Raw genomic sequence first — 24422 nt, forward strand, 5'->3', positions numbered from 1 at the left:
CCCAGGACGCTGCATGAACCGACCCTATCCCCTGTCTCGTCTCACTTCCAACCCCTCTCCCCATCGCTCACTGGCCTTCTCACTGCTCCTTGGACTCAGGAGGCATGGTCTTACTTTAGGGTCTCTGCATGGCTGTTAATGCTACCTGCAACACTCTTCCTCCGGATGTTCACACGGCTTTCTTCCTCGCCTCCTTCAAATCTTTGCTCAAAACTCTACACACTAACTTCTGTGGCGGGCAAACGACTGAAATCTCTGCTTAGTGCTTGCAAATTCCAGCTCTTGCTTTCTCACCAGGCATCCTGGGGTCTCCCTCAAACTTAAATAATTTAGTCAGGCAAGGATTTGGATGAAGTCATGCAGATTTTGGACTTTACCTGCCCTGGGCCTCCCTTCCTCCCACAGTTCCCTCTCTTTTCACTTTCTGACTGATCTGCTGGCTTACAACTCTCTCCTCTCATACTTGAAGCCAGTGAGGATGCAGCAGCTACAAAAGGTTCACACCCAGAAGGTGCAAACTCACACTGGGGACCTCACCCAGTTCCCCCATCAGGGGTTAGACGCTCCTCCAGTGTATGCTTGATTTTGATCACTCTCCAATGTCTTCACCTTTTTAATGTTTTTGGCCAGATGTTATAATTTTTTAACGTCAGACTGTCTGACGAAGCTGCTCTGACATAACCGAAAGTCAGAGGCCACTTCTTTTTTTTCTTTTGTATTCCTTTTTTCCACAGGGCTTGTAGTACATCACGGATTTCTTTAGTATATGTATTGTGTTTCCATTCTGACACCCCTTTAGGATGTAAGTTCTATGACTGCCTGTTTTGTTATATGACTCAATTCCAATTACCTAGCAGTATCAGAGTGACATAAGATGCAGTTAATAAAATATATGTTGAATCGGGAGACTTCACGGGTCGTCCAGTGAATAAAACTGTGCTCTTAATGCAGGGAGCCCAGGTTCAATCCCTGGTCAGGGAACTAGATCCCACACGCCACAGCTAAGACCTGGCACAGCTTAAATAAATAAAAAAAATATTTTTTAAAAAATGTATTGAATCAGAGAAATGAATGGAGGGGCCTCTGAGGGGGCTTATAGCTCTGATGTGTGGTCCTTCGTCCCCTAGAAGGATGAACCCTACCTCTGAACCCGAGTGCCAGCCTGAGACGATCCAGGGCCTCCGCCAGCTGACCATCTCTGTGCTGTCTGTGTCCTTTGCGGTCGGCGTGGTGGCCAACGCGCTGGTGCTCTGGGTGATGGCTTTCTGAATGCCGCGCTCTGTTACCACCATCTGGTTCTCCAACCTGGCCTTTGCAGACTTCATGGCCTTACTGTCCTTGCCGATCAGCATATACAGCGTGGTCACTGGCCAGTGGCCCCTCACAGCTGCAGCCTGCAAGCTCTACATGGCCTTCTTGGCCGTCAGCTGCTTCACCAGCATCTGGTTCCTGGTCCTCATCTCCCTGGACCGCTGCATCTCCGTCGTTCACCCGGTCTGGTCCCGACACCACTGCACCGCACAGCGAGCAGCCTGGCTGGCTGTGTGTGTGTGGCTCCTGGCTCTTGTCGCTTGCTCTCCAAACTTGATTTTCCGAGACATTGAAAAACAGAAGGGATGTGGACACCGCACCTTCAAGTTTACCACTAGGGCCAGGGATGACTCCAAGGCTGTGGAGGGGAAAGTCGCTGTGACCCTCATTCACATCCTGCGGGGCTTCCTGGCGCCCTTGGCGATCATCAGTACGTGTGCCCACCTCATCCACACCCGGCTTCGGCAGGAGGGCTGTGCCTATGCCCGTCGGCCAAAAAGGCTGCTGCTTGTACCAGTGAGTGCCTTTTTGGCCTTCTGGCTCCCGTTTAACATGGTGCTGGTGTTCCGACTGTGGCAATGGCAAGTCGAATATAAGCTGCAGCCCATCGTCTGGGCTACCTTCTCCCTGGGTTGTTTCAACAGCTGCCTCAACCCTTTCCTCTATGTCTTCATTGGCAGAGGTTTCCAAGAGAAGTTTTTCCAGTCTTTACCTTCTGTCTTGGCCCGGGCATTTGGCGAGGAGGGGTTTTTCAATCAGCCTGTCCCCAAGGTGAAACCCCCAGGAGATGATGGAAACCTTCAGATACAAGCTGGAAGCCCTCCTGTGCAACTTGCAGCCCCTTCCCCATGACTTTCGGGACTCTGCCCAATCCTGCCTTCTTCTTTCAGAAGTCTCCCGGGCAATCTCTAATCTAAATCTCTCCATTTGAAACATCAGGTTTCCCCCCCCAGTATCTATTTCACCTTCCTTTATAGTGAGACTCCTACTTGTTTCAGGCTAATCACAAGTTTAGTCAAGGAAAAAAAAGCTTCATTCCCCAGCGTCCCTTGCAACTAAAGATGGCCCTGTGACTACTTCCTGGCAAATAGTATGTGAGTGAAAGTAACTGATGTAACCTTGAAGTGCGCTTGATGGAAGGTGCCTGCCCTCCATTCCTCCATTTCACCCTTTCCATTGTCTAGAATGAAAGTGTATCAGTTAGCTTTGCAGTGTAAAAAACATCTCCAAACTTAGAGGGTTGAAATAATAACCTTTTGTGATTTCTTTGGGTCATCACCTTGGGCAGGACTCAGCTGAGCAGTTTTCTGTTTTGGCTGGGCTTCCTCAGACATTTGTGGTCAGCTATGGGCTACAGTCCATGGGGTCGCAAAGAGTCATACACGACTGAGCGACTTCACTCATTGGAGAAGGAAATGGCAACCCACTCCAGTACTCTTGCCTGGAAAATCCCATGGACAGAGGAGCCTGGTAGGCTACAGTCCATGAGGTCACAAAGAGTTGGACATAACTAAGCGACTTCACTTTCTTTCTTTCTTTTTATGGATGTGAGAGTTGGCTCATAAAGAAGGCTGAGTGTCACAGAATGGATGCTTTCAAACTGTGGTTCTGGAGAAGCCTCTTGAGGGTCCCTTGGACTGCAAGGCGATCAAACCAGTTAATCCTAAAGGAAATCAACCCTGAATACTCATTGGAAGGACTGATGCTGAAACTGAAGCTCCAATACCTTGGCCACCTGCTTTGATGAGTCAACTCATTAGAAAAGACCCTGATGCTTGGAAAGACTGAAGGCAGGAGAAGGGGACAACAGAGGATGAGATGGTTGGATGGCATCACCAACCCAGTGGAGATGAGTTTGAGCAAACTCCGGGAGATAGTGAAGGACAGGCAAACCTGGTGTGCTGCAGTCCATGGGGTTGCAAAGGGTTGGACACGACGGGGTGACTGAACAACAGATGGGTCAGCTGAGTGTTTCTGGGATGACTGGCTGGCCTGCAGCAAGGATGGTGGAGTTGTTCAAGCCACGTGTTAATATTTCTCATCATCCTGCAGGCTGACTGGGTTTTTTTTCTCACGTGGTGGCTGGGAAGGGTTGCAAGAGCGAGAGGGGAAGCCTAAGATCTACCCTTGACACTTTACTCAACATGACTTGCTTCAAGGGGTGGGAAAAGAGATTCCACCTCACAATGGGAAAATCTGCAAAGTGACATTGTAAAGGAGCATAGATACAGAAGAATATGCAGAACCAGGGCCCTTTCTGCAATCTGCCATGGCATCCTTGCTGGTGAACTGTATGGAAAGTGACATGTCCCCATACTGGCCCCGGAATACTTAACATCCATGCCGTGAAGAGAGAGATTTCGATTTCTAGCTCATCGAAGTGGCAGTTGTTTTGTGTGTCTGTTACAGCTGCTGACTCTATTCCTTAACTGTTATGCTGCCAATCTCTGAACTTGTGTGAGCGACATAATAAATCTCCTTACTGTCAAAGCTCTCTGGAGTCAGGTTTTCTGTTACTGGAATCCAATAGCAGCCTATTGATGTATATATTACTCTTTTCTGGGAACAAAAATCCTAGTGGTCCCTGGTCACCTGGGACCATTCCCTGGCTTCTAGGTAGCGGCAAATTATTTTTTTTTCACCCGAATCAAAAGAGATCATCCTACTTGTTTGTAATCAGAAGCATGAGTTCTGGTCCTGCTTTGACTAGCCCTGAGAACTCCCCACCCGGAGCCTCGGTTCTCTCGACTTTGTGAAATGAGACCAAATGCTTTCCTATTTCACGGGGATAGGGAGAGGATGAGACCGTAGAGTGTCTGAGCATCAGGAAGGAAAGACGCACCTTAAAAATAAGTTGGGAAATCAGTTTATCAAAAAAATAAAACTTTAAGACAATGTGGGCACATAGTTAAAAAAAAAAAAAGAGTGGTTTTCCTGGTGGTCCAGTGGTTAAGGATTCGCCTGCCAACGCAGGGGGCGTGGGTTCCATCCTTGGTCCTGGAAGATCCCACATGCTGCAGAGCAATGAATCCTGAGCACCGCAACTACTGAGCCTGTGATCTGGAGCCCGGGAGCCACAAATGCTGAGTCCATCTGCCGCGACTACTGAAATTCTCACACCTAGAGCCCACGCTCTGCAACAAGAGGGGCCACCACAAGGAGAAGTCCTCTCACGGCCGCAAAGAGCAACCCCTCCCTGCTCGCCGCAACTAGAGAAAGCCTGCAGAGAGCGAGGGAGACCCAGCACAGTCAAAAATAAACACATGAACCTTTAAAAAAGCAGAAGAAAATGATTCTCCCCCTCCTTCCAGATCGTCCATTCCATCTTCTTTTTGCTAGAGACTATTGTCAGTTTCTTGTGTATCCTTCCAGATATCCTAGGTAAGCCTGCATAATCATTTTCAAACAGAGCATGTGTATGTTATCTTACATTGTGGGCATGCAGGCGTTTCATTAAAAGTGTATCTTGGAAATGCTTGGAAATGCTTGGATACAGGAGGTCTGATGTTATTTTTCAGTGCTGGTGGTCAAGTGTTTCGGTCTGGATGTACTGTGACCACAGGTATGATTCGCATTTAGGTTACTTTGGGTATGCTTCAGTGATATCTTGGAAACTTTAAATTATTCCATGTTATCCACATTTTGAACAACACAGAAACAGGAGTGGAAAAACTGATTTATCATGAACTGGACATCTGTGCATGAGTTTGTGTAGACTCCGGGAGCTGGTGATGGACAGGGAGGCCTGGTGTGCTGTGCGGTTCATGGGGTCACAAAGAGTCAGACGTGACTGAGCGACTGAACTGAACTGAACTGAGCATCTGTGCAATGTTGCATTAAGGAGTGGAGCACCGTCAGCAACCCCAGTATCCCTCTTCCTCTGCCTCCCAACCACTCCTCCATCTCCTTCAGAGATAACCTTTATCCTAACTTTTTAAATAAATCTTAAAAAAAAATTTTTTTTTGGCCGCACCATGCAGTGTGTGGGATCTTAGTTCCCTGACTGGGGATTGAACCTATTCCCCCTGCCTTGGAAGCTTGGAGTCTTAACCACTGGACCACTAGCTCACACGTGCTAAATTGCGTCAGTCGTGTCCGACTATGTGCGACCCTATGGACTATAGCCCGCCAGGATCCTCTGTCCTTGGGATTCTCCAGGGAAGAATTCTGGAGTGGGCTGCCATGCCCTCCTCCAGGGTACCTTCCCAACCCAGGGATCGAACCCACGTCTCTTATGTCTCCTGCATTGGCAGGTGGGTTCTTTACCACTAGTGCCACCAGGGAAGTCCCTAAATCTTTTCTCTTTCTCTCTTTCTTTTTTTTTGACTTGCCTTTTTCCTCTGAAATTTTTCATTTGAAACAGCTCAAATCTACCATTACAAGAATAGTACAGTATAACTTACAACTAAATTTATCAAACGTTAATATTTGCCCATGTCCATATACTTTCTCTTCCACCCTCTTTCCCTCTCCCCACTACTTTCTCATCTGTGTATCTCTATACCACTTCTATTTCTGTCTTTCTCTGTCCGTGTCTCTTCTCTCTCTACTTCTCTGTGCGTCTTTCTCTTTAAACACCCACCCACCTGTCTCTCTAATCTCTCCACACGCACACTCACGCACGGAGACGTATCCGCCCTGATGAACAGACCCGCAGGGAGATGTGAAGTCTGGGAGGCCAAGGGAAGAAGCCCACAGCACAGCTGCTCTCTCTCGATGGACTCGGGGGTCAGAGGCACCTCTAGAATGTTTTGAACCTTTCTAAAGTAGGTGCAGACATCATGCTATTTTACCAGTGAGTTCTGTAATCTGAGTCTCCTAAGGACATCCATAATATCATCACCACCCTCAAGAACTTTAGCACTGATGTTATCTGATTCAACAATCCATATTCAGACTTCCCCGGTGGTTCGGTGGATAGGAATCTGCCTGCCAATGCAGGGGACACAGGTTCGATTCCCAGTCCAGGAAAATTCGACATATGCCAAGGAGCACCTAAGCCCATGAGCCACAACTACTGAGCCGATGTGCAGAAACCACTGAAGCCCATGCGTCTAGAGCCTGTTCTCCACAACCGGACAAGTCACTGCAAGAAGCCTGCACATTGCAACGAAGAGAAGCTCAGTTCGCTGCAACTACAGAAAGTCCATGTGCAGCAACGAAAACCCAGCATAGCCAAAAAGAAATAAATGAAAACAATCCATAGTCAAAAATTTCCTAGCTGTCTCAATAACGAAATTTATAGTCTTAAAAAAAAAAATCAGAGTCCTGCAAAGATAGTCTCTGCTTTCCTCAAGAATAGACTGAGTCGGGAGCTTAGCACAGGTTGTTTCCCAAAAGCAGAAAGGATACAGGCTACATCCACAATTAGACATTAATAACAAGGAACAACCACAAGCATTCAGGTGTTTTGCACATTTCAAAACACTCTCTAAGTAACTCTCGGGCTAATAGGAAGAATATAATTGGAGGGTCATTTGCTTAGAAATGAGCATGTGTGTGTGTGCTTAGCTGTATCCAACTCTTGGCGACTCTTTAGACTGTCGCCCGCTTTGCAGGCGGATTCTTTACCAGCTGAGCCATCCGGGAAGCCCTCAGAAATGAGCACATAACACTGCAAAACTTGTGAAGTGGGGCCAAAGTTGAACTCTGAGGAAAAGCTATAGCTGCAAATGAGAATTAGGAAAAATGCCCACAAGAAAGGAAATGAACAAAACAAGTCAACAGGCTAGAAAAAGAGCAATAAAGCAAATGCACTATAATTTTTTTAAAACAAATTTTATTTTTCATTGGAGGATTCATTATTATTAATTTGCCATGTGGCCTGCGGGATCTTAGCTGCTTGACCAGGGATTGAACCTGTGCCCCCTGAGTTGGGAGGGAGGAGTCTTAACCGCTGAACCACCAGGGAAGTCCTTTAATGCACTAACATTTGAAAGAAAGCATGGATAGATATTAACGCAGAAATTAACAAAAAAAGAAAAGAAGTGGGTAACTTAAAGAAGTTGGGGCTTCCCAGGTGGCGCTAGTGGTAAAGAACCCGCCTGCCAATGGAGGAGATGTTAAGAGAAGCCGGTTCGATTCCTGGGTGGGGAAAATCCCCTGGAGGAGGGCATGGCAACCCGCCCCAGTGTTCTTGCCTGGAGAATCCCACGGACAGAGGAACCTGGCAGTTTGCAGTCCGTGGGGTTGCTAAAAGTTGGACACGACTGAAGTAACTTACACATACATAAAGCAGTTTTGCATGCGAAGAGCTAACCCATTGGAAAAGACCCTGATGCCGGGAAAAGTGAAGGCAGGAGAAGGGGATGACAGAGGGTTAGATGGTTGGATGGCATCACCGACTCGACGGACATGAGTTTGAGCAAGCTCCGGGAGTTGGTGGACAGGGAAGTCTGGCGTGCTGCAGTCCATGGGGTCACAAAGAGTCGGACACGAATGAGCGACTAAACTGAACTGAACTGATAAAGAAATTGGTTCTTTCTCTCTCTCCTACAATAGCATCCTGTTACATGCATACCTGTATGAACACTCCATGAAGGCAGGGTGGCAGGAGTGAAGTCGCTCAGTCGTGTCCGACTCTTTGCGACCCCATGGACTGTAGCCCACCAGGCTCCTCCATCCATGGAATTTTCTAGGCAAGAGTACTGGAGTGGGTTGCCATTTCCTTCTCCAGGGGGGTCTTCCCCATCCAGGGACCGAACCTCGATCTCCCACATCCTCTCAGACGCTTTACCGTCTGAGCCACCAGGGACGGGCTGCTTATAGCTGGGTGACACCCGTCAAGTTGCTTTCATTCGCTATGCCTCAGTTTCCGTCTACGTAAAATGGGAATGGAACAGTACCGCCCTCAAAGAGTCACTGCGTCGATTAGGCGGGTTACTGTGGGTAAGGCGCTCAACGGTTGCGTGCCTGGCACCGCGGGGGTGCGACGTGTTTGCTATCATCAATCTTGTCATCTGTTGTTAGATCTTTCCTCGGGGACGGGCAGGGTCAGAGGGCGTGTTAGATATTGCTAGCAAGACTCTTGCACGCAGCGCTCGGAAAGGCGGTTTCCTGGAGCTTCGCCAACGCAACCGCCAAGTCAGCCTCTTTGATCTCCGCCTTCTCAGAGGAAAATAGTGGGATCCGGGCGAGGTTTTTAATTTGCATTGATTTCCTAATGAAATCGGTTAAGCAGTCTTCCGAGGAGGCTCTGCGGTTTTCACTGCAGCTGCAGGAGTCTCCTGGGGAGATTGTTGTCTTTGATCGGGGAGAGCCCGTCGTGGTGGGCGAGGTGGGTTTTGGGGGCGGGGCCCGGCTCGGGAATCGGCATTTCCTTGTTCTGCCCCTTGAAGAGGGGCAGAGGGAAGTGGAGGATGCCCTAAGCCCCAGATTCTCACTCTGCCAAACAGGGCCTGAAAATCCTGCTCTAAAAAGATTTCTGTGAGGATCCAAGAAGGCGATCCAGCCCTTGATTCATCCCCCAAGTACAAGCTCATAGGTGTTGAGCGTGTACTGGACATCAGGTCCTAGTGCGGAGCTTTACAAACGAGTGAACTCCAGCGATTTGATCTTATGAGGTGGGCCAACGATTATGACCCTTGATGAGGAAACGACGCTCAGAGAGGTAAAGTAACCTATCAGAGGTCACACAGCAAGTAAATGATACTCAAGATTTGAGCGGTCTGACTCCACCAGTTCACCCGCTTATGTTTATTGAGAGCCTGTCAGATGAAGGGCGTGGTTCTAAGCACTAAAGATGACAGGTGAAGAAGAGGGACTTCTCTGGCCGTCCAGAGGCTGAGACTCCATGTCCCCAGTGCAGGGGGCCTGGGTTTGATCCCTGGAGGGGGAACTAGATCCCACATGCCACAACTAAGACCCTATGCCTGCTAAGTCGCTTCAGTCATGCCTGACTCTCTGCGACCCTATAGACTGCAGCCAGGCTCCTCTGTCCCTGGGATCCTTCAGGCAAGAATACTGGAGTGGGTTGCCACGCCCTCCTCCAGGGGATCTTCCCCACCCAGGGATCAAACCCGAAAATCTTACATGTCCTGCACTGGCAGGCAGGTTCTTAACCACTAGTCCCACCTGGGAAGGCCAAGACCCTGTACAGCTGGATAAATAAATATTCTTTTTTCTTTCCTAAATTGTGAAGGCACAGATATTCCTGGGTGGGGGGCTGACATTCAAAGGGTTGGGACCAACATTCCAGGGGAGGGGCTAAGGTTCTCTACCCTTCAGAACCCACAGCCTCCACCTCCACGCCATACTCTGTTCCCATAAAATACCGACTGAGCACACGGTAGGTATAAATCTCTGCCATCCCCAGGGATTCGGGTATACCTGCCAAGACCGTAGCCTCTGCCCTCACGCAGCTCCCAGCCTAGGAAAGACAAGCCTGAATAGTAGGATCGCACAGAAAGAGGCTCACCCCCCAGTCAGGAGGGAGGCAATTACGGCACGCTGTTAATCAGTACCTCTGTGTCTCTCAGCACCCGGAGATGGGAGGCGGTGCCCCCGATCTGGCCTGGTTTGAGATGTTCCCATTTGTGGGAGACAGACAGACTGTCATCACATGTCGGAAAATAGCTGTCAGGAGACTGCTCACCGCCCTGACACCTGAAACCTTCCCTTCGCGGCTGCAGAGTCATACATAGGTTCTGTTCCTGTTGACTGAGCGCCCAAATCCTTTCCAGTCCTCGTGCAACCTGACTGGGGTAGAGACTTCCTCACCTGAGTTCTCAGCCAGGGTCAGGATGTCAAGGACCGGGTTTAAACTCAGCACCGGGGGCAACACGGTGAGCCGTGCTGAGGGTCTCCTGGTCCCCGTTCTTGTTCGTGTGGAATAAAGTGAAGGGACAACAACGTGATGGCCTTACACCCTTGTCTGTTTCATTGTGTGTGTCCTCCGTGGGCTTCCCAGGTGGCGTTAGTGGTAAAGAACCTGACTTCCAGTGCAAGGGACATAAGAGATGCGAGTTGGATCCCTGGGTCAGGAAGATCCGCTGGAGGGGGGCATGGCAACCCACTCCAGTATTCTTGCCTGGAGAATCCGCATGGACAGAGGAGCCTGGGGGGGGGGGGGGGCAGCTACAGTCCATGGGGTCGCAAGGAGTCAGATACGACAGAAGTGACTGAGCAGCCGCAGCAGCAGAGTCCACCAGGCCTGGACGTGGTCTGTAATGATGTGCTGTCCCTCCCCGCCACCTCAGACTCACGCGGACCAAGATTTGGGCTTTCTTTTTGTTGTTTTAGTTGCTCAGTTGTGTCTGGCTCTTTGTAGCCCCACGGACTGTAGCCCACCAGCCTCCTCCATCCATGGGATTTCTCCAGCAAGAATACTGGAGTGGGTCGCCATTTCCTTCTCCAGGGGATCTTCCCCACCCAGGGATCGAACCTGCATCTCCTGCCCTGGCGGGTGGATTCTTTACCACTGAGCCAGCAGGAAAGCCCTAGACCTGGGTTTATAGAGGGTTAAAGGATTCGCTCACTTGAAAATGGGGACCCACTCCTCTCATATGCCTCCCCTGTGGTGGGTGACGCTGGGGACCCTGGAGGAGTCAGGCCAGGGCCCTTGATCTCAGAGAGACTGACTCGCCGCAGAGATGGACACAGGTGGTGAGGACCGTGGTGGTCACGGCTGTGACAGAGCAGGCACCAGGGGTGCAGCGCCCAGAGCTCAGGGTGATGCCACGGGCGGGGAAGCCAAGGGCGCTGATGGACGACAGTGGGAGAAGAGCAGGCTGAGGGGCTCGGACTTTGTCCAGGGGCACCGGGGAGCCACAGCAGGTGAGCAGGGGAGGGGTGAGGCCAGCCCTGGGCATAGACAGACCCTCCCATCTGGGATCCCGTGGGCATGGACACTAACCAGGAGAAGGTCTGGGGATGCAGGAGGAGGCCTGAGCAGTGACCGGCTGGCAGGGATGGAGAGGGGAGTGGGGGTGGGGTGGGGCAGGACAAATAGGGCTGGAGGGGGGAAAGGGAGGGAGAGGCTGGCAGTGGGTTCTAATCCAAGACCCCTTCCTCCTCCCTCCTCTCACCCCCTCCCAGTCTTGGGCACTTTGAAGCCCACAGGAGCCACAAGATGGAGCCTGGCAGAGTAGAGTAACCCACCTTCCTACCCACTCTCCCTGGCTCCTGCTTCTTCATCTTTCCCCACGGCCAGCTCCGTCCCTCCCACCACAGCCTGGCCACCCCCTCCAGACCTCCCCTTTGGCCATTTGGGGGTCCAGATGCCCCTCTCCGTGAGGCTTGCCCCCAACTTCCTACCCCCTTACTCAGCGACTGTGTGGCCCTCAGCAAGCCTCCAGGGGCTGGTCTACAAAGGGAGGGTGTTATTTTCCTATGGTCAGGGTAACAAATTCCTACAAACTTAGCGGCTTAAAACTGCATCCATCTATCTCATGATTCCGGAGGTCAGGGGTCCAAGGTGGGTGTCACCAGGTCCTGGAGAACAATCCACTTTCTCTCTTTCCCAGCTCCTGGAGCTGCCCTCATTTCATGGCTCATGGCTCTTTCCTCGTCTTCAAAGCCTGCAGGTAGCATCTTCATTTATTATTAATTTTTTAAAAATTATTTTTGTTTGCGCTGGGTCTTCATTGCTGCACGGGCTTATGGCTTATCTCTAGTTGCCACGCACAGGCTTCTCACTGCGGTGTCTTCTCTTCTGGAGCACAGGCTCCGGAGCACCCGGGCTTCAGGAACTGCAGTGCATGGGCGCAGCAGTTGCAGCTCCTGGGCTCTGGAGCACAAGCTCAGTAGCTTCGGCACACAGTCTTAGTTGCTCTGGGGCATGTGGGGTCTTCCTGGACCAGGGATCGAACCCGTGTCCCCTGCATTAGCAGGCAGATTCTTTACCACCGAGCCACCAGGGAAGCCTTTATTTATTTTTTAGCTGCACCATGCAGCTTACAGGATCTTAGTTCCTTGACTAGGGATCGAACCTGCATCTCCTGCATCAGGAGGCAGATTCTTAACCGCTGGGCCTCCAGGCAAGTACCTGTGATGTGCTTATTAGTTACTACCCAATTGTCTATGGACCTTTTCTCTTCAACTGAGAAAACTGGAGTTCAGGGATGAGGCATCTGGTCACATGAGGAGGTGGGTATCTCTAGACTCCTGGTATAGTGTTCAGTCAGCCTGCTCTGGGCCCTGAAGCTTCAGCCACCTCCTTACTGGAGGACCAGCCTGAGGTGTTGTATGTCTTCCTCATCATTGGGTTGTAGCCTCTTCTTCCTCCTGGTCGATCTCCAGACCCTAAGCTGCACCTGCAAACACTAAGGCCTCCTCTGAGGGTGGTCCTGAGCTGGGGGGTTTTGGGGACACAGAGATGAATTGGCCTTCTGGGGGCTCCCAGGCTGGTATAGGAGGAAAAATAAGGCACAGACAGTTCCGGTCTGGAGGGATTAAGGGGATTAGAGGGAAGAAGAGAGAATGTAGGACTGTGCCTGGAAAAGTCATGGGGGCATCCTGGAGGAGGAAGCATTTGCACTGGGAATTGATGTAGGAATAGGAGTTTGCCAAGTAAGAGAGGGGAACACATTCATTCATTCACTCATTCTTTTTACAAACATGTCCTGAGGCATTGTGTGGGTCGGTTGTTCAAGGATGACTCATGCCTTTATTCATTCAGTCTAACTTTGTTTAGGGAAAATAACACAATGGTTAAGATTTCGGATCCTGGAGTCAGTCAACCTGGATTCTCTTCTCAGTTGTTTCATTGACTGAATGGCTCAGTTATTTAAGCTTGCCTCAGCTTCCTCCCTTGATAAAATGACGACAGCAATAGTATTGTCCTCACAGGCTTCTTGGAAGACTAAATTAAAATGGGACTTCCCTGGTGGTCCAGTGGTTAAGAATCTGCCTGGCAATGCAGGGGATGTGGGTTCAATCCTCTGTCAGGGAACTAGGATCCCACGTACCTAGGGGTGACTAAGCCCAACAGCCAGAATTAAAGAGTCCAAAATGAAAGATCCTGAATGCCTCAACTAAGACTCAATGCAGCCAAATAAACTAATTTAAAAAAAGATTTTTAAAAAAGAATAAAGCATACTCTAAAAAAATAAAGTGTACTATTTTAAAAAAGAGACACTAAATTAAAATGAAGCCTGTGTAGGCACACTGCCCCTATGTAGTTGACACCTTGTTCCTGCCTTGGCTTAGCCTGAACCTCTCAGAGACTTCATGTGCAGTGAAGGTGATACCTGGTTTAGTCTGGTGTGGCGTGCAGTCGTAGGGAAGGGTTTCTAAGGGAGGGTGGCACTCAGTTGGGTTCTGAAGCTTGAGTAGGAGTTTGTGCGTGCAACCAATAGGGTAAAGTGGTCCAGAATGAGGAGATGGCAAGGAGAAAGCCTGGATGGGTGCATGAAACCATGCGTCTTGTTCTAGGAACTGCAGAGCCGAAGGAAGGGACCTGGTGAGCCTGGCGGCTGGTGATGGGGGTGGAGCCTCGGCAGGTTAGGGCTGCAAAGGCCAGGCTGAGGAGCTCAGATCTCGTTCTGGGGACAATGGGAAGGCAGCGCTCAGGCACACAAGCTGATCTTTGGTTCAGAGATGGGGAAACTGAGATACATCCTCAGACCTGCGTGGTGGCTCCTCCGATTTCCAGCCCTCTGATTTCTATCCGCTTGTGAGCGGTCCCATCCTGGGTCCTCTGGGAGAGACCAGGCCCGGGGCTGCTGCTCAGACACCCTGGGAGACCCCTGCCTCCCACCCGCTGGTGAGCTCAGGACAAGGAAACAGAGTGGGGAGACGGAGGCCCGCAAACAGAGCAGGACCCCCGATCCCAGCCTCCGAGGTTGCACAGGCGTGAGTGCACATCCAGGCTCTGCTTTGTCAGCTTTGATTGCGAGCAAGTGAATTTCCCTGCCCCAAGCCTCAGTTTTCCCATCTGGAAAATGGGGTTGTTAAGAGTGCAGCCACCCAGTGGGACTTGGCACAGCCAGGGTCCTGCAGTCCTGGAAGGATACGGGTCTCCTGAGAGGATGGCCGAGGCCAGCAGGGGTGAAGTGCACAAGCCTGGAGCCAGGCACAAGTTCTGGGAGTGGTTGGAGGCGATGATGCCTTGAGGACAGGAAAAGGTGGGCCAGGGGACCACCCTGGGGTCTCCACCCTAGGATGAGGGCCGGGGACTTTGGCCAGGGGTCCTGGGGAGCCAGGGGCGGTCTGTGAGCAGGGGAGGAGGGACATGCTTGCTCAGGACTGGAAGGGATGACTGGAGGCAGGGAGGCCTGGGAGGAGGCTGGGCTGAGCATCCAGTTAGGTGAGTTGGAAGCCTGCACTGGGCTAGGACGGTGGGGTCGAGTCAGAGGGGACAGGGCTGAATCAGGGTGAGACTGTGAGGGGAGAGGGGAAGGGAGGGAGAGGGGGCCACACCCGGGCATGGGGGGGCGGTGGGCCGTCCCTGAGACGGGGAAGTCGGTGGCGGGTCTGGGTGTGGGGCTTGCTGAGGTGGAGGCCTGTCGGTCATGACAGCATCATCCCGCCCCTGGGGGACCCTGTGGAGACTTGGCCGCCGTCATTCCCCGGGGCCCAGAGCCCACAGGAGGCCGCCCTCTTCCTCCTCTAACCCCGGCCGCCCTCACCTCCTGCCTGCTGGAGGTGGCCAGCCCCAGCCCGGTGGTCCAAGCCACAGGGCCCCTCCTGCCTCGCCCCCATCAGCTGCCTGGTTCGGCCGCCTTCAGCGTCCTCCTGCCCTTGACCCTCACCCAGACGAGCTCCGGCTGGCCCCTGGGTGGCATCTTCTGCATCTAGATCCCGGCCTGGCCTTCCTGACCTTCTGCGGGGGTGGCCTGGGATTGCTACTCCTGCGTGCTCCAGCCCGCCTGGGCGCAGAGCCATCGTGCAGCCGGAAGGGCGGTTTTCTGGGCCGGGGCATTCTGCTTCCTTCTTCCGGTCCTGGGCACGCTGGCTCTATGAACTCTGGGGGGGGGGGGGGGGGGCCAGGTGAGCCAGGCCGACCCTTCTAACAGGACGCCTGCTGGGGAACCTTGTCAGCCGGCCTCATCCTCTGGCCTGGCACTGAAGCAGTTGGTGTTTGGACCAGAAGAGAAATCCCTGGGAGGGTTGGGGACTTTTACAGGGACAGAGGAGGGGGGTCTCCCATCTTATCAAATTCTGGAGAATGTGAGATGCTGAGAGAGAGAGAGAGGTTTAGAGAGGGGGACAGAGACCCAGAGACAGGGGGACAGGGATCCAGAGGGGGGGACAGAGATGCAGAGAGAAAAGAAGCCAAGTGGGGGGAGAGATGCTGGGAGGGGGAAGGGGGCGCTGACACAGATGTGACAGTGTCACATGCACCGGCGACAGACGGGGGCCACAGCAGAGAGAGGAGGTGAGACACGGGTCAGGCTGCTGGGAGAGGAGACAGCAAAAGACCCGGGAGGAGATGGAAATAGAACTCATCTGGAAGGGAAGGAGAATGAGTGGGGAAAGAGACGGATAGACGGGGGAGACAGACAGACAGACAGACATGGGCCTGGATCTAAAGACAAGACCAACCATTCCCTGGTGGTTCAGATGGTGAAGAATCCGCCTGCAATGCAGGAGACCCAGGTTCGATCCCTGGGTTGGGAAGATTCCCCTGGAGAAGGGAAATGGCAACCCACTCCAGTGTTCTTGCCTGGAGAATCCCATGGACGGAGGAGCCTGGCGGGCTGTGGTCCATACTAGGGCTTCCCAGGTGGCTTCGGGTTATTGCCAGGACTCAGCAATGCAATACTGGGCTATAGGACTTTCAGAGCTAAAACCGTGAAAGGCTCATACCCACTGGGATGCCCTGGTCCCCATAGGTAAGACCGAGCATCACAGGACAGCTCTGGGCACCCGAATTTTCTGGGCCCCCAGGACACCTGTTATCATTTGCCTTCTCTCGCTGCCTTTTGAAACACGCATGCGCCTCCTAAGCATCTCTCCAGTGGCCCAGCCTCTGGGGAAGGATGTCGTTGGTAATCTTTGGTTTTCAAACTCCCTCATGTTTCCAAACTAAAGGTTAATTTTTGCTCCACATTCTGAGTCCTTTGATGTATCCACAGAGCTACTTTAGAAACCTGCTAAGCTCCAATGGGGGAAAGCCTCTTTCTTCTGTCTTTGGAAAACGCATTGCTAGGATGCCTCTCTTGACCGTGGTCTGCCCATTAGCATCTCCTGGGGGAGCTTTTAAAATTCGAATCAATGCCCAGGCCCCATCCCCAGGAGTTGTGGTTTAAGTGGTCCAGAGTAGAGCTGGGCTCTGGGAGTTTCAAAAGCTCCCCAGGGAGTCCCAGGGCTGCGGGCGGAGCCCCATCCATCTCCAAGTGACTGTGGTTGTGAAAATGCAACCTCTGATAGCTCCCAGGGGACTGAGAAAACCCAGCCTGGATGGCTGAAAACCCTGGAGGTGGGAGTAAGGGGGCAGGGAGGACACAAAGTTCAATTTCTTTGTCAATATCTGTTCGTTTCACAAACACTGATAGCCAAGACCCATGGGGGTTGCAGAGGAGTCAGATCTTATTCTGCAGCCCCACCCTCAGGCTCCCAGTCACAGCCGAGAAGGGTGAGGAGTGGGGAAGGTGTGAGTGGCAGGGAACCAGATTCTGATTAGGAGGGATTTTACGAAGGCTTTCAGGTGGGGCTGACACAAAATAGAGGCGGACGGCCAGGCTGGGAGCACAGCGTGTGCAATGGCCCTGGGGTGTGTTTTTCTTTTTTTATAAAACCATCTCTGAGTTATATATGGAATTTGCCTCCCAATGCAGGAGACACACTCACACTTGAGGAGACCTGGATTCGATCCTTGGTGCGGGAAGATCCCCTGGAGAAGGAAATGACAACCCACTCCAGTAATCTTGCCTGAAAAATCCCACGGACAGAGGAGCCTGGGAGGCTACAGTCCGTGGAGTCAGGAAAGAGTCAGACACGACTCCGCAGCTGGGCCAGGGTAAACTACAGCGGGGGCGTGGGAAGTGGGTGAGATTTTAAAAAAGAAAACCTGGAGGGCTGTCAGGTTAGATGCGCCTTGCTGCGATGCCAGTCTGCTGGGCTGGGACAGCTGTCCTGGGGCGGGGGCTGTGAGCAGGGCCAAGTCAGCTCTGCTTGTAGAAAGGCCCCTGAGAGGACTGGAGGAGAGAGATGGGAGGCGGGGCGAAGGTCCAGGGAGAGAGGAAGCCTCAAGGACGGCTTTCCCCGCCCAGGTCACAGCATTCCGGTTTTGCAGAAATCAACTAACTTCCCTCCTAGAACCAGGGGGACCAAGTTCTGGCTGGGAACATGGTCTAACACCGCCCCCGTGTGGTCATGCTCAGTTTTGCAAACAAAGTGCTGTGTGCTGAGTCGCTTCAGTTGTGTCCAACTCCTTTGTGACCCTATAGTCTGTAGCCCTCCAGGCTCCTCTGGCCATGGGATTCTCCAGGCAAGATTACTGGAGTGGGTTGCCATTTCCTCCCCCAGGGGATCTTCCAGACCCAGGGATCGAACCCGCGTCCTCTTAAGTCTCCTGCCCTGGCAGGCGGGCTCTTTATCACTAGTGACACCTGGGAAGCCAGCCCCTCTATAAGTAAGACTACCTTTTAAATCAGGACATTTTCAAGAATTAAAGAAAGGGGCTTCCCTGATGGCTCAGTGGTAAAGAATCCACCTGCCAGTGCAGGAGACGTGGGTTCGACTCCCAGTCCTGGAAGATCCCACGTGCTGCGGAGCAACTAAACCTGCGCACCGCAACTATCAGTCGCCCACATGGTGCAACTAGGGAAGCCCCTGAGCCTTAGAGCCCGTGCTCCGCAACAGAAGCCACCGCAGTGAGGAGCCTGCGCACCACAACTAGAGGGGAGCCCCTGCCCGCTGCAACTAAAGAAAGCCCTCACAGCAGTGAAGACCCAGCACAGCTAAAAGTAAGTAAATAAAAAAGAAGAAATGAAGAGGATAACGATTCCCAATTATACTGGAATAACTGGCCCAGAGTGTTTGCATCCCGCAAGCCAAAATTATAGTAAGACTATAAATCAATTCCTAATTAGAATTTGATAGGCCTTCCCTGGGAAATCCAGGATGTTCAGTCACTCTGCTCAGAAGTCTCCTTTTGAAATCTTGAAATGTTTATCTGATGAAAAAAAAAAAGAATAAAGCTCAACTAAAGGCTAGGGTATCCCCCAGGGCGTTCCACCTACTGGGGGTGGAGACAGGGAGTGGGGAGGAGGCAGTTAGTGAGGGAGGGGGTAACTGGCTATGTGTTTGGAGGCCTGGATACTTTCATAGTAAGGGGCATTTACAGTGGGTATTGAAGGCTGAATAGGAGTTTGCTAAGAGAAAGATGTGTTGATACAATATAACGGTAAAGATGACCACTACAGACCCTTTGTAGCTTGCAAATTCCATTCACATCTTTCATGTCAGATTGTCATTGCTACGGCCTTTTGGAGTCCAAGGAGAAAACCAAGGCTCAGAGAGAAGAAATAAATCTGAAGTACACAGCAGTCTGTGTTGGTACCAGGTGGGGAATCAACCCTGCTATTTCTCCTCTCTGTGCTCTTGATACAAGTTGGAATGTCTTTCCTCCCTCTAAACTCTGACAGACTTCTACTCATCCTTCAAAACCCAGCTCGATGACTGGACCCCCTAGCCTCAAATCTGAGAGTCTATCTTGCTAGTCCCCAACTTCCCCAGACCCAGGAGTCCAGGCTTCCTCTCTCTGACCCAGAAGCCTGGACCTCAGACAGAGCTGGCCGGAGGTGGTGTGCCTGCCGGCCTGGTGAGATGGAGCAGGGTGTGCTGACTCAGTCACATTTATTTGGTCTCAGAGGCCAGAGTCATGGTCGGGACAGAGGCAGGACTCTTGGGTTAGGTGGTCCTGTGTCTTCTCATTGCTGAGCCTACGAGAGGAAAAGAGACAGAGAGATCCACAGAAACAGAAGAAGGGAAGACAGCCAGGATGATGATACAGGCCGAAGCGACCGAGATCTAGCCTGCCACCTCCACCCTCTTCCCACTCACCTTGTTGAAGAAGTAGATGGAAGCGAGGATCGTGAACACGGCCATGGCCAGGGTCACATTCTGGGTGGAGGGGTCAGAAGTCAGGACCCGTCCCTTCCCTTCACCCCCACCCCTGCCGTGGGGCACCGCCCTCCCGCCCGCTGGGCCCCTCCTCACTTCCTGAAAGTTCATGGCCATGACTTCCAGACTCTGGGCTGCTTGGCCTCCCTCTCCCTTTCCTGAGCCTCTGAGCCAGACAGAGAAGACCAGCCGGCGGAACCCTGAGGGGAGACCAGAATGGTGGCCATGGTGACCAGAGAAGGGCATTCTGGGTAGAAGGGACCTCGCCCCGGAGGCTTGGTGGGGGGAGACCGACACTTGGATACAGGGGGCATCGGAACTCTGAGACGGGAGAAGCCAGACCTACGACCCCAGAGGGCGCTGGGGAGCCACGGAAGGGCCACAAGCAGGGGAGGAACAGGATCAGCTCTAAGTGGCAGCAATATCTCCAAGAGGAGCAGGAGGGAGGCTGGAGGCCAGAAGAGCAGGTGAGGTGGCCCAGGCAAAATTTCTTCCAACGATGTCCACCAGATGCAAGCTTGAGAGACACAGCAGTGGGGGAGCTGCGCCTTCCAGAGCCGGATCACCAGTTTTGGGGGCGGGAGCAGCAGTTGGTCAGTCTCTCAGTCATTGCTGACTCTTTGTGAACCCACAAACTGCAGCACACAAGGCCTCCCTGTCCTTCACCATCTCCCGGAGTTTGCTCAAACTCATGTCCATTGAGTCAGTGATGCCATCCAACCATCTCATCCTCTGTCACCCCCTTCTCCTCCTGCCCTCAATCTTTCCCAGCATTTTCCCAGTCTTTTCCAATGAGTCAGTTCTTTGCATCAAGTAGCCAGTGTATTGGAGCTTCAGCTTCAGCATCAGTCCTTCCAATTCAGGGTTGATTTCCTTTAGGATGGACTGGTTTCATCTCCTTGCTGTCCGAGGGACTCTCAAGAGTCTTCTCCAACACCACAGTTCAAAAGCATCACTTTTTTGGTGCTCAGCCTGCTTTATGGTCCAACTCTCCCATCCATACATGACTACTGGAAAAACCACAGCTTTGACTGTAAGAAACTTTGTTGTCTAGGTGATGTCTCTTCTTTCTAATAGGCTGTCTAGGTTGGTCATAGCTTTCCTTCCAAGGAGCAAGCATCTTTTCATCTCATGGAGCAGCAGTTTTGAAGGTAGAAATCATGGCGCCAGTAACAACTTCCCCATCTCTGGGCCACGGGCTTAGTGATGCGCCTGGGGCTCCACTGGTCCTCTGGTGGCCCCTGTTGTTTACCCCACCAGCCCTCCTTCTCAGTAGGTGGTGTCTGTAGACACCTGAATCTCTTTGGGTCCATCATGCCTTCAAGACTAATTTCGAGGTTAGGAGCGACATGGAGGACAGAGACACCAGTGCAGTCAGCCCTCATTATCCACGATTCCGTCTGCACAGTGTGGCTACAGTTTTGAGTCTGAGGACATGCACATTCCCAGGGGGAGGGCAGGGCTCAGGAGGAACTCCTGCCTGGGGAGGGGGCGGCCAATGGGATGGGTTTGAATCCCAGCTCTGGCACTTGTGAGTGGGGTGGCCTTAGGCAAATTTTCTAGTTTGCAAAAAAAAAAAAAAAAAGTAAAAGTAAAAGCAAAAAACCCAAAAATGTATCTACCAGGTTGAGTAGTTTTTTATTTTTGTTTTTTTCTAGTTTTTGGCACTGTATGCCCTGGTTCCCAGCCAGGGATCAAACCCACGACCCCTGCAGTGGAAGTGTGGCTTCTTAACCAGTGGACTGTCAGGGAAGGCCCAGATGAGTACCTTTTTGGATTTAAAATTATAAGCTATGAGATATACACACACACACACATTTCCCTTAGAAGCAATGATTCAGTACTTGCTAATCTAGAGTTTCCAGTGAATTTATACAACATAAAGCCTGGAAATGACAAGAATTGGCTGTGAAATGATACCTTACCAAGAAGGTAAGACATTCAACAGGGAAATTGGCAGGGTCTCTCCAAGAAGTCTGCGTCCCCAAACAAAGCAAAAGAAGAAAACCCAAGGCACGTGGGCTTGTTCTTCTTGAGCAAATCCGTATGAGACACATGACCAGGTTCAATGGGTGACTTTAAACTGGGTTCTGGCTTGGATATATCAGCTGTACATGATATTTGGGATGACATATGGGACCTCTGAGAGTGGGTATTAGATGAGGTGAAAGTATTGTTGATGTGGAAAGTAGGAGATCATTACAAAATTTCAAGATCTCATTTCAGTAAAAAGCACACAAATATTTTTAAAATGTGTGTGGGAACTTCTCTGGTGGTCCAGTGGTTAAGACTGCGTTCCCAAGGCAGGTAAGACTCTGTGCTTCCAATGCAGGGGACACAGGTTCGATCCCTGGTCTGGGAACTAAGATCTTGCATACAGCTTGGCACAGCAAATAAATAACATTAAAAAAAAAAAAAACAACATGTATTGAAAAATCTGGAAGGATGGTCTGTCTCAGTATTGCAGCAGAAAGTGGCAGGTGCAGTTCAAAAAGGTTTGACTGGAAAGAATTTAATGCAGGGCTCATGTTCACAGCTGGTGGGATGGTGCAGGGCTGGGCTTAGAAAAATCGGGGAGCTGCTGCCACCCAGTAGGAATTGAACTGAATCCCTCCCAAAGGTCAGTTCAAGTCCTCACCCCTGGTACCCGTAAATGTGACTTCATTTGTAAATAGGGTCTTTGCAGATGTAAATCAAGTTAAGATCAGGTCATAGCCAGTGTCCTTATAAGAAGAGATGCCCACGTTTTGACAGAGACTGGAGTGATGCTCCCGAAAGCCAGGGAATTGTCAACGACATTGGAAGCTAGGGAGAGCCTGGGAACCGATCCTTCCTCCCAGGAGGGACCAACTTCCTGCTGATACCTTGATTTCAGACTCCTGGCTGCCAAAACTGTGAGACAATAAATTTCTGATGGCTAGGGACTTCCCTGGTGGTCCAGTGGTTAAGAATCTGCCTTCCAATGCAGGGGACTCTGCATTGATCCCTGGTCAGGGAACTAAAATCCCACAAGCTCGGGGCAACTAAACCTGCACTCGACAACTGGGGAGAAGCCCACACACTGCAGCTAAGACCAACACAGCCAAATAAATGAATAAATATTTTTTAAAAATTAATTAATTTCTGGTGCCTAAACCAGCCAGTTTGCAGTCCTTTGTTACAGCAGCCCTAGCGAATCAATACACACTCCTAGGCATCAAGGGGGCTTCCCTGGTGTCTCAGCGGTGAAGGATCCACCTGCAACGCAGGAGCCATAGGAGGCGTGGGTTCGATCCCTGGTTGGGAAGATCCCCTGAAGGAGGGCATGGCAACTCACTCCAGTATTATTCTTGCCTGGAGAATCTCCATAGACAGAGGAGCCTGGTGGGCTACAGTCCATAGGGTTGCAGAGAGTTGGACACGACTGAAGCGATTTAGCACACACACACATAGGCATCAAGTGTTGAGAACCATGTCACCAGACCCTCAAGGGACAGGGTCCTCCCCTAGGAAATCTATGCTACAGCCAGCACCATCCTCGGAGTTCCTGCTCCCCTCACTGGCTGACCCCAAAGGGGATCCAGAGAGCAGAGGGGCCAGGATGGTGCTGAAGACAGAAGGCCTCCTTAAAAGCACGGAACCGGAAGGAGAAGGAGAAGGGCAGAAAGTGGGCAGAGGGGTGGGGCGGGCTGCCCCTTATTTACTTGTGTGGTGGGCTGAGTCATAACCCCAAACTGCCCACACCCCAAGCCCCAGAACCTTGTATTTCCCTCACATGGCTTAAGGGACTTCGCAGCAATGATTACGTTAAGGATCTTGAGTTGGGGCTTGTCTTAATCTGTTTGGGCCACTCTAACAGAATACCACAGATGAGGTGGCTTCTAAACAACACAAATCTCTTTCTCCTAGTTCTGGAAGCTGGAGATCCAGAGATCAAGGTCCTGGCAGATTCGGTGTCTGGTGAGAGCCGGCTTCTTGGTTTACAGTTACTTGATGTGCCCTCTTGTGATGGGAGAGGCCAGGGAGCTCTCTGTGGTCTCTCTTATTTTATTCATTTATTTGGCTATGCCAGGTCTTAGCTGTGGTACACAGGATCTTTAGCTGCGGCGTGCGGGGATCTAGTTCCTTGGCGCACAGGCTTAGTTGTTCCATGGCGTGGGGAATCTTCCCAGACCAGGGATCGAAGCTGGAAGCCGTGTCCCTGCATTGGTGGGTGGATTCTCATCCACTGCACCACAAGAGAAGTCCTCATTTTGTTTTAGAGTGACCTATTACACAGCAGTAGATAACTGACACTATTGAGCAGTTACTCTGCACACCCTTGGAGTAAGTGCCGAATATATTGCATTGCATGCTCAGTGGCTTAGTTGTGTCTAACTTTTTGCGACCCCCATGGACAGAGGAGCCTTCCAGGCTCCTCTGTCCATGGGAGTTTTCAGGCAAGAATACTGGAGTGGGTTGCCATTTCTACCTTGAGGGTAATCTTCCCAACCCAGAGATCAAACCTGCATCTCCTACATTTCCTGCATTGGAAGGCAGATTACCAGTGAGCTACTGGGGCTCCCAATCTATTAGAACTTGTCAATTCTCAAAGAACCTCTCTGAGGTACAGACCGTGTTTGTCCCCATTTTATGAATGAGAAAACAAAGGCACAGAGAAGGTTCAGTAACCTGCCCCAAATCACACAGCTTTATATGTGACAAAGCTGGGGTTTGAACCCAACCTGTCCCAACTCCAGGGTACGGGTGTTCAGCCTCTGGGCTTGTTGACTTTGGCCAACTGTGAGTGTCACTGAAAGAAGATGAAATCACCAAGAAGTTCAAGAGAACCTCAAAGAACAGACATGGCAGGCATAGCGGGGAGGGAGGAGAGGGCAGGGTCCAGAATATGGGGCAGGGGTGGGGGTCTCCCTCCCTTTGCACCCACGCTCAGGGCACTAGGCTCAGACCCCAGCTCTGCCGTTCACTAGCTGTGTTCCCTCAGGCAGACTGCCTACCCTGGCGGTGCCTCAGTTTTCCCATCCGAACCATGGAGACGGAGGCAATCAGATCAACACCTCCTGGGGTTGCGGGAAAGATTAAACGGAAGCATCCCCGGTGAATCCATGGCTGACAGAGGCCCT

At 51.5% G+C, this 24422-nt stretch overlaps 1 protein-coding gene across 1 annotated transcript; it reads left to right on the plus strand.

Moving 5' to 3' along the window:
• The first annotated feature begins 1131 nt into the window (after positions 1–1131).
• On the plus strand, positions 1132–15048 carry GPR32 (G protein-coupled receptor 32). The gene is given in 6 exon segments (XM_065919392.1): positions 1132–2064; positions 2067–2082; positions 8424–8587; positions 9789–9845; positions 9993–10094; positions 14770–15048. Coding segments are annotated over 6 exon segments (1551 nt in total).
• Positions 15049–24422: the final 9374 nt, after the last annotated feature.

This window comes from Muntiacus reevesi, chromosome 2 (assembly GCF_963930625.1).
Source record: "Muntiacus reevesi chromosome 2, mMunRee1.1, whole genome shotgun sequence".
Taxonomy (NCBI): Eukaryota; Metazoa; Chordata; class Mammalia; order Artiodactyla; family Cervidae; genus Muntiacus; species Muntiacus reevesi.